At 26.6% G+C, this 10,869-nt stretch overlaps 2 protein-coding genes across 8 annotated transcripts in view; both read left to right on the top strand.

The window, feature by feature from the left end:
* Positions 1-7,268: 7,268 nt before the first annotated feature.
* Positions 7,269-10,550, top strand: LOC105143394 (KICSTOR subunit 2). Of its 6 annotated transcripts, none has more exons than XM_011051700.2 (11): positions 7,269-7,406; positions 7,628-7,876; positions 7,972-8,118; positions 8,182-8,333; positions 8,398-8,538; positions 8,635-8,773; positions 8,877-9,070; positions 9,136-9,286; positions 9,439-9,549; positions 9,690-9,830; positions 10,371-10,550. In XM_011051700.2, the coding sequence occupies exons 2-11, from the start codon at positions 7,796-7,798 to the stop codon at positions 10,443-10,445; spliced, it is 1,332 nt and encodes a 443-aa protein (XP_011050002.1). In that variant the 5' UTR covers positions 7,269-7,406; positions 7,628-7,795; the 3' UTR covers positions 10,446-10,550. The 6 variants fall into 6 exon arrangements, with proteins under 6 accessions (XP_011050002.1, XP_011050003.1, XP_087269082.1 ...); XM_011051701.2 differs by having other exon boundaries at positions 7,284-7,406; positions 7,671-7,876; XM_087412956.1 differs by having other exon boundaries at positions 7,296-7,453.
* Positions 10,551-10,697: 147 nt separating this feature from the next.
* Positions 10,698-10,869, top strand: part of LOC105143392 (uncharacterized) — a 47,693-nt gene continuing 47,521 nt past the window's right edge. For both annotated transcript variants that reach the window (XM_011051696.2, XM_087412959.1), the window contains exon 1: positions 10,698-10,838. The gene's annotated coding sequence lies outside the window, so the exon portion shown is untranslated. The remainder of the gene's footprint in view (positions 10,839-10,869) is intronic.

The following is a 10,869-nucleotide window of genomic DNA, read 5'->3' on the forward strand; positions in this document are numbered from 1 at the left end:
AAAATTATATATTTTGAATATTATATGATTTTATTTTTAAGAGAACGTTACATTCAGTAAATATTTTTTGAAATATTGATTGATTTTTTTACTCCATTTTAATTTGGATTTTATATTCTTTTTGTTACAGAATCATCGTAGCGACGTTGCTGATATAACTCCGCTGTTGCGCATCGGATTGGTGAGTGATAAATTAATGATTTTATTGGGGTAACGGATGTGTGGTAATTTTATTAATTACTACATATTTATAGATGCATCTGCATCAATTTATTAAAAATATATGAATATACTATATGTATAGCATTCCATATATCTGTTGCCTTAAAATGGATAAGTAATAACAGATTGGAATAAACTTAATCCTGGATACCTCTTTATTATATCGAATTTATTGTGCATTGTTAAATTTATAATGTCATGTTACACCCACTTAGTAAAAAGTGTTTTTCACACATGAATATGTATAAATATGTATAAATATATATAAATATCCATAAACATGTATAATCATATATGAAATATGTCCGTACATCCTTCTTTCTCTTGTAAAATTACTTTTTAATGTGATAGAAATAATAATAGTGATGTGAAAACATTAAAAATAATTAAAAGGATAATTTTTATATTATTTATTTTAGAAAAAAATCAAGTTTGAAGAAATGTAAAAAAGTTGCTCATGTATAATTATATATAAAATTATGCATAATTGTGTATGAGCAATTTTTTTACATTTTTCCAAACTTTTTTTTTTTCTAAAACGAACAATGCGAAAATTAACCCTTTAATTATTTTTAATGTTTTTACATTACTATTATTATTTTTATTATACTAAAAAGTAATTTTTCAAAAGAAAAAGAGATGTATGAACATGTATGGACGTATTTCGTATATGATTATACCTGTTTATGAATATTTATGTATGTTTATACATATTTATACATATTTATGCATGAAAAATTTTTTATTTCACTTTAAATTATTTCTAATTATTATTAAATTTAGCTCAAATTTTGTGTACTAATCGCAAATTTATACGTGTTAATGTGAACGTTTTGTTATTAAATAATTTAATTACAAAAGTATAATAAAAAATGGGTTCTTTCGATGATCGTTTTTTATTTTAAAATAATACATTTTGGAAGTTAAACAGAAAGGAATAAAATATTCGTTTTTTTGAAATATATGAAATACGGAAAATTAAAAAATATAAAGTTTATATAAAATAATAAATATAGTATATGAAATTATTTTCTATGGATACCATTATATAGAAAAATGCTTATTACAGTTTAATAATAAAATATTGTTTTATTATTTTTTCTATCTATCCTATCCTCAAATATTCATTAAGTTTTATACAAGTTGGTGCAGAAAAGCAATACCTTATACATTATACGTATACATGGAAAAAAAAACAGTTGGAAACTTCATTGATTCAGCAAATCTACATAATATACTGACAGTTAATTTTCTATGTTAAAGTAACAAAGTTGACAACTGAATAACGATTAGCGATTTGTTAAACTATCAAATCTTCTTAGTTATAGATGTTGAATTCGAGCAGTAAGTTATAGATTTGTTGTATCACCTAATTAATTTTTTTTCTATGTATGTATACACATGTACATATAATATGAACTGTTTTTTAAGAAATTTCTTCTTTCTCTCACATTTGTAATACATCTTATTAAGATGAAATAATAACAAAAATTTTAATGTAGAGCATATAATTTATTAATCTCGCTTTTCTGTAAAAGACATTTTACGTTTATTAATTATTATTATTTATCTCAATGCACTTACTTCAGTCTAATCTTTTGTAACTTATCCATATGTAGTACTTAACTGGATTTATACCAGTTAAAGCTGTAACATGATGTAAGATCCAATATACATTTTATCAAAAAATATAAGAATTTTATCTTATAACTATTTTATATCTTATAACTATCTTATAACGTTCAGAGTTTTGTATAACTTGAAATACTTAATTTTGAAATAATAAATTATTCAAAAGATTTTAATAGTATACAAAATACGATAGGGATATATTTATTGAATTGAGGGAAAATGATCCCTTCCAGATCTCACATCATTCACCTGAATTTCTCATCTCCGCATGTTTTGAGATGAGATTCAGCAACGAATCGTTCGAATCGTTAAAAATACATACATAGGCCTTGAATTTTATCGGATGATAATCGATTTAGTAATTTTCAATCATTTATTTTTGAATAAGTCTTTTTGATTACATTATAAAATTTACAGCAATTTAATTTAGTTTTATAATATTCGAGACTCTTGAAATAAAAATGTTATTGATCTGAAGATTTTTTTAAATTTAGGTTTATACTTAAATATTTATGTTTTTGATTTTGAATAAACACGAAATTTATTCGTATATTAATAGAATTGTTATTATTATTATTATTAATGATAATTGTTTATATTAATATTTAGTCCATTTTATTAATATGATGGCCTTTTCGTGACGCGTTCGTGTTCCGCGCATGATACAAAAGCGTAAAGTCTTACGCTTATGCCGATGATATTAGTCGGCAGCAGTCGGCAGCAAAAAGGAGTATTTCTCCTTGTTGTCGATTTTTGGCTTATGAAGCCAGAATTTTGGCCAAGAGCAACGAAATGTGAGTTCATTCTGGCCAGAAGAAAGAAGAGAATCTCTACGAGCCCAATGAGCAGAATGTCTAAAATCTACACATAAGACAACTTTAAGATATCTTTCAGAATTCTTTATGAAATATCTTAAAGATGTTTCTTAAAGAATTCTTAAAAATATCTTAAAGTTATCTTATGTATCGATTTTAGACATTCTGCTTATTGAGAGGTAGGTTGGTGTGTAACACCAATCTAAGTTTGTAAAAGGTAAACTGAATATTTGGGAGGGTAATTTGCTCGCAAATTGCGAGTTCTTATATTTTTTGAATTATCTAAAATACAAAAAGAACCCAACAAACAACAGGGCTAATGGGAGACAGCGCGGATAATCAAGAGCAAATTTGGTTGATTAAAAAAATCTACAAAACTTGTACTTAATTATCCGCACTGACTCTTATTAGTCCTGTTATTTATTAATTTTTTTTGTATTTTAAAAATTAAAAGAACTTGTTTTAATTATATTATTGCTTATTGCTTATTTATTATTAGTATGATCGCGATTAAGTTATCCCACTGAGTTTATTAGTACACAATAGGATATATGGTTAGACATTAGCTGCGTTCAGCAAAGAAAGTAGTTTTGCAACTATTGTAACATTCTTCTATGTGATTGATTTGTACATTTAAATCCATAAGGAACCAAAAACAAGAACTAATCGTATTGAAGAATTTTATATTAATCAAAAATCTACTTTCTCTGAACACAGTCATTAACGTACATTATATTGTATATTCGCGGTGTTATTGCACATTTGAAGTAATGTAGGTAGGAATACGGGTGGAGATAGGTATCCGCGAATAAAATATGGGTAGGTAGGACAATAAGTATGCACAATAGGTAGGGACTATATAGGTAGGATGATAAGTATAGACAGGTAGGATTAAACACGTCATATATACTCATATATACTCACTTGATAATTGGAAATGAAGGATTAAAAATCGAATAAAATTTTAAATTAATTTTAAAAGTTTTATTTAATTATCAGATCCCGTTCCAATTATTGAATATAAAAATAAACCAAATTAATTTCAAATGTTATTAAATTTTCAGCTACCCTAAAATTAAACTTTTTTTGAAAAATTCTACACACAAATTATACGCAACGCGTTAATACTGTAATTAACTTTATTGTAAACAAATATACGTATAATATATGAGGTACGTAATATAAAATTTATGTAAACTATGTCCAGATGAATGCTATAATCATATTTATTTTTGTAATTTGCACAACGATTCCCGGGAAAAAATGTTATATATATATATATATATGGACATATTTTATATATAATGATATACAATTGTATATAAAATATGTCAATTTTTTATATGATTATGTATAATTTTATATAATTATATATTAGGTGTTGGAATTAATTCGTAGCGTTTTACAAGTGATGGGAAGTACTTTCATTAATGTATTTTTTAATGCTCATGTGAAATAAATAACATTCTTTCATTAAAAAACGCTACGAATTAATTCCAACACCTAATATAATTATACATAAAACATTTTTTACTAATGTTTTACGGGTTACTAATTAATTATACATTTACTGGAATATATATATATATATATATATATATATGTATATATATATATATATATATATATATATATATATATATATCCGTATTGAATATCTATTCAATACAAATAGCATTTATCTTGTCGTAGTAAACCAAATTGTTGCGTAATTGATGTAAATTATACGAAATCGACAAAACATATAATAACAAAAATTGTTTATTGATTTAATAAGTTTGATAAATATTTAAATTTAAAACTTTTTTTATTTAGATTTTATTTTGCATATCAATAAGTCATTAATAATTTTAAGTAACTTCTTAATAAAAATTTGTTTTTTAAATCGTCATTTAAATAACCGTTTAATCGTCTTTTTTTTTCTTCGTATTTAGTATAAATTTAAATAAGTCATAAAGATTGGAGCTTTGACTGAGGCAATGTTAAATATTAATTCTTACTTGCTTTTTGACATTTACATTTTTAATGTTATAAAATTATAAGTATATTTTAGTGAACAATTTATTATATGCAAAAGCCTCATATCGCCGTCTCTCACGTCAGATAGATACCAGTGATTACGTAGTTTGTACCGATGGAAAGTCAAAATTATTTTCATGATGAAGAATTATTCCTCATCGCTTTTCGTGAAGTTCATTCGCGAAGTTTAATTTGACGTCTCTTCAGAAATTCTTATGCAGGATTGGAATTAATCCTGGATTTTTTCGTCTGCAGTTACTGGTAATAATTTTGTTAATGAGTCAATGATAATTATTATATATTTTAAAGTCAAGTTGTAACATTAATTAAGTGGTATATTTTAGCATATAATTTTCGCTTTTTTTGTTTTATTAAATGTTCTCCCACTAGTAATAATAATGATGAAAATTAGCAATAATACTACGTCTTAATAACAATAGCAATTTATAGTATTGTATGAATGATATGGATATATAATTATTATTTGTTTAAATTCAAATTATTAAGTAAATAAATTTTATACAAATAATTTTCTTATAATTTTTTGATGATTGCTCTAACAAAAATATGATTACGGATGTGTATATTTAATTTTTTAACTGTTATTAGAATTATTTTTAGGTATTGGACATCCCGCCATTGCAGAATATTTTTAATTATAATATTAATATGTATGTACACTTTTCTATGATAAAATACATGCACTTTTCTACGATAAAATATATACAGATATTGAAGTTATATTTAACGAATATTGATTTTTGTCGATATTTACATAACTTTTTTCAAAATTCTTTATAGTTAATAATGTTATCGTGATTACATGAGTTGAATTTTAAACGTGTGGGTACAAAAAATTCAAGATAAGTCGAATAGGTACCTTCATATTAGCGGGATATTAATAATTGTAATTTTTGAATAATAAAGAATTGTTAAATTTTATATAATAAATTTTTCAGGATGTTCTTTAAAATCCCGTTATTATCGGATTCGGCTCATCTCGAACAGTTGGTGCCCGAGAAACTTTTGTATCCATACATATAAAAAATTAATAACGCATGTATTTTATTATTATTAAATATATTTCTTCGTAATCACTATTACATAAGGAAATTATTTTATCCGTTTATTTTTAATAAGAGATGATTTTTAATCACGTATGGCAGAACATATTTTTTCGCGAATTTTAATATTATATTAAAGATGTGATAAAAATGGTAATTATAATTGACATGCAAAATTATTACTATCGCTAAGTAGTCTGAAAAATTCACCGCAGTCCTGTAACAGGATCACTGGTATTTGACGGATTGCTTAACTTTTCTTTGCAAATGAGTCTTGTAAAATTTACGTAGAATCAAAATATATTAAGTTCGCTTTCCTGTATGAAGATTGTTCTTCTTTGTATTGGGTATTAATCAGTATATCACGAGGCGGAGGGATTTTGATATGATAAAATTATTGAGATATTATCTTGATATTATCTTGAACTTGATGAAAGTGCTGTTATAAATATATTAATGACTTTTTTTATTGTTAAGTTTTATATTCGTAAATTAATAATAAATAATTAATAGTAAATAATTAATAGTAAATACGATCTATTTGTTGTTAGTATTTCTTCTGCGTTTATCAATATTTCATTAAACATTGGTTAGAAAAATTTGTGTTATTATATGTATTTTCGACGTTTTGTATAATCCCACATTACAAAAATTTATTAATTATGCTCCTATGTTATCATTTTTATTATATTTTGAACAGCATTGATAATTGTATATTGTATTGTAAATAATTATTATAATTATAATATCGAATTGTATAAAGAATAATACAATAAAGAATAATATTTAAAAAGTTATGCAATAAAGCATAACGAAATACAATAAAATAATTAGACATAAAAATAAAAAAATAAATTAAAGATAAATTAAAGGTACACTTACCTGCAAAAAGCGGGCTACTAAATTTATTAGTAGCTTATTTGTTTTTTATGGGTGAGTATACTTACAAAGAAAAGAGGACCGCCAATAAAATTGGTGGAGGTGGTGGAGGGCCTCTATAGCTCGTTTTTTGCTAAATTATATCTTAAATTGACAATATATGTTTAGAAAAGATTGAATTTAAAAAGATTGAATTATAATTGCTAGTAATTGTAGAAACTTATATTAGCAATTATATTTGATAAATACTGACTGAAAATTTGCATAATGATACTTAGTAATTTTATAAGATATTACAATATAATATAAGATAAATATATGAAACAAAATTCACTAAATTAATAATTGTTTGAATTTTCAGTTTCGTTTATTAAAATACTAAATTAACAATTGTTTGAATTTTCAGTTTCGTTTATTCAACAACTTTTATTTATATGTAGCAAATACGAAATTAAAATTTTTTCGTTCAAGGATCCATTCAACTATCTTTCCTGTGAATACTGGATAGTCGCTTCTGTCCTGAGGATGTATTACAGAAACAAACGTCTACTTTCGACGATACGATTTTATCGATAGTGTCAGAAAATGTATGTAGTCACATAGTTCCCAAACTGAAAATAGATGTACTGGCGGTAGTGTACAGACGATTTCGTCGGTAATAGGAAAAAGGCCGGCATGGCCTCTTTCAGGTTTCTCTGATACCAGTTCAGAAAGGACAATAAAAAACAATCCTAATGTCAACCTTTTAAAGTGCTTTCTATTTTAATGACATAGGGTATGGTCAACGCGATGCTACAAACGCTTTGAAGCGTTTTTTAATTGGTCAGTTTGTAAAATTCTTTCTTCTAATTAATCCATCAAATGCTTCAAAGCATTTGTAGCGAGACTTTAACTACAGCCATATAAGTCGACACAAACAGAATTTTATCTTTCTTGACATTTAACAAAGTAGCAAATAGAATCATGATATAAGAATTATTTTTTCTTACATCATAGATGGAATATCACTTTTGATCGATTGCATGATTTCTTCATGCAGGACTTATGTAGGTATATGTAAATGGAAAGTATCCATGCATAACATTATACATAACCTCATCAGTATGACAGCATTGATAGTCGCATGGTCCATTTATTCGCATATGTTGCAAACAAAAATAGAGGATGGATCACGAGGATGAATTCCTTAATGCCTTCTTCACACAGGTCGCTCAATTATGCTCCGATAAGGCTAAGGAAACAGTTGTAAGTGAATCAAATCCTGTTATATGTGTATTAATGTAAGTACATATAAATGCAGTTGTACATTCCTGTCTGAAAAAAATATAAATTTAATTCAGGAGAAAGAAAGGGAATCATGTAAGCAGATGCAAATGGGTCCATGGGGAATGCTGCTGTTGCATTTACCACAGATAGCTGTTGCAGAGCGTTCATATGCGGATTTAGGTTTCCTCAATACTAAAAATAAAGGTTTTCTTAGGAAGGATGTACGTATTTAACAACAAAGAAAGCACTTCAGTCAATGATTATTTATTTACTATTATTTACAGAATTCTTTAAAGACTGTCTATGAATCACTGAAGTCTGATTTGAAAAGATTAGAGGAAATGACTAAGGGAACAAATTCCATTGGTACGGCAGTCGCAAATGTTTCCAGTCAGCTCTGTCAGTTCATCACGGCAAGAATCCAGCTGATAGATTTGTTAGTATACTAGTATTTCAGCCTTCTGTTGTCTAATGTCATATTTGTGATTATTGCATTACAGCTACGAAAAAATGTACAATATGAGTGTAAATAGCAAAGTTATGAAGCATCAAGAATTGCTGCAGTATATAGAAGGAATAGTAAAATGTTATTTGTTATCCTGTTCTCATTTGGCATTAACTGCTATCAAAACAAGTTTAACGTATGTATCGTTTTATAATATTAGTAATATGTAATTTTAATAATACGAATTATAAATTTTAATGTATGTGAGAAGCTAATAATCCTCATTGTTCAGATTAGAATGTGAAATACTAGTACAATTAATGAAAGCACAAGTGGAAGTTCAAAATTGGAGATTTTTACCAACTCTGATGGCACTCTACGGAGCGCAAACGCGAATGTCAGCTTGGGAAAGAACTCTGCAGAGCAAGGAGGTTAGCAATATATAAATAAAAAAGGGCATAAAAGTAATATTTTAATTCGAGACTTTTTTAAATTTAATTCTTATCAAATATTCTAACTCAAGATTTTTTTTAGTCTTGGAAATTGGGTTTTGGTGCGACATTTCTCAAGGCAAATCAACAACCAGCGCTGTACCAATGGCTGATGAAGCTCCGTAGTGCCATATTAGCTAAGTGTTCTCTGTATTTCCACACTACTTTAAGCCAACAAGCTAGTCCAGGGGAAATGAGGAGTATTATGAGCAAGCAGAGTATAGATTACTATCATAAGTAAGATACACATATACAACGTTAAGTTACTCGTATATAATATGCACTGACAAATACTATTTTAGGATACAGAGTTTTCAACGAAAATACGATATACTAGCGGTATTGATAATCTTCGACTCCAGAGAAACTGAAAATTCAGGTTCTGGATATAGACATCCAGGAAGAGGAGCAAACTCTTTTGAGAGTTTTCCCGTTGTTGTTTGTTGTCCTAGTGTAAATATAAATGAATTTTTTAAATAGGTTTTATTAATATAAGTACATATATTAATATCTATAAATAAATAGTACAATGGTCTGTACAAATAAATGGTACAAATAAATGTACATAACATCCTATGCTTTTTTATAAAATTAATGTCTTTCAGACATTCACGCAGAAACCATCAGTACACTTGGATAATATCCAGACTAAGATAAAGGAACGACACGCCGAACTTCTTACTATGGACAAAGTAATTTGCCATAAAAGTATGAAGGTATGCTCATTAAAAATAATTTTAAACATATTAATAATTATAAATAAAAATAGAAACGAAAAAATATAAATAATCCAAATAAATGACAAACAACTGAAATAATTTGAAGAATTACTTCATATAAATTAATATTCCTACAGGATTCGTGTACATATTCTTTCCACAACACTGATCCCACAATGACTCTCGTGATTGCATTTGAAAACGGGAAACAAAAGGATAAAGAAACCCACATTACATCGTTTATGATGGACCTCTCTATGCAAATTAGATGCAATAAGGTTTATGAATGTCTTAAATTATCAAAATGAGTATTTGCGCGATGAATAAATAAATCATAAATATCAAGTTATGCCAAAGATCTAACTATGTTTATAATAAAAAATTCATTAATATAAATTTATCGATACCATAATGTAAAATAATAAAAAGAAAATTTATTATTTATATGTATACATCTCATAGCCTTATATATGTTTCTAAAAGAATAGCCTTATATATGTTTCTAATAAGAATATTGTTTATAGGGAGAATTGAAATAAGAATATTACAACTATTAATTTTCTTGATTAATTATTGACTAATATCATTTTACTTTGTAATATACTTAGTTTTTATATATTTGATCTCATTATATATTACAGAGAACAGAATTATATATTTTTATTATCTATAATATCAATGACAATGTTTCTTAAAAACTTCTATTAATTACAATTTTTCAATTATTATCGAGATCCCTGTTGATGCTACGCGATCACTATAATTATAAAAAATAATTTATAATATCATTTAAGCGTTATAATATTTAATTCCTGTAGATGAACAGAATGGACCAATCACGGATCGACATAGATTACGACAAAACGACATTTGATAAATTACATACAGCGTAAAAAAATCTCAATCAGCGTAACACTTAAAATATAGCTCAATCAGCTGATCCCAGCTGTTCCAGCGGCTGATCATTCGGTAAGTTGGCACCATCTACCGAGAAATGCCTGACACTAATTATATTTGCGAATATATTTTTCAATTTTCAGCATTTTCAAGATATCGCAATAATGGCTGCGTTCAGCAGAAAAAGCAACTTTGCAATTGTTGTAAAATTCTTTAATATGATTAGTCTTGCCCTTAGTTCCACTGGATCTAAATGTATAAACCAATGTGTCAGGCATTTCTCAGTAGATGGTGCCAACGTACCGAGTGCGATCAGCTGCCGGAACAGTTGGGAACAGCTGATTGAGTTGATATTTTAAGTGTTGTGCTGATTGAGATTTTTTTACGCTGTATGTAATTTATCAAACGTTATTTCATCGT

The sequence above is a fragment of the Acromyrmex echinatior genome, chromosome 14 (assembly GCF_024713525.1).
Source record: "Acromyrmex echinatior isolate Ae372 chromosome 14, ASM2471352v2, whole genome shotgun sequence".
NCBI classification, from domain to species: domain Eukaryota; kingdom Metazoa; phylum Arthropoda; class Insecta; order Hymenoptera; family Formicidae; genus Acromyrmex; species Acromyrmex echinatior.

What these genes read in the sequence shown, in the direction of transcription:
- LOC105143394 (XM_011051700.2), top strand. Translation starts at nt 7,796, where the DNA reads ATGGATCACGAGGATGAATTCCTTAATGCCTTCTTCACACAGGTCGCT. An exon ending in AGAATCCAGCTGATAGATTT is followed by an intron (nt 8,334 to 8,397) that starts GTTAGTATACTA and finishes ATTGCATTACAG; the next exon opens with CTACGAAAAAATGTACAATA. An exon ending in AGTATAGATTACTATCATAA is followed by an intron (nt 9,071 to 9,135) that starts GTAAGATACACA and finishes ATACTATTTTAG; the next exon opens with GATACAGAGTTTTCAACGAA.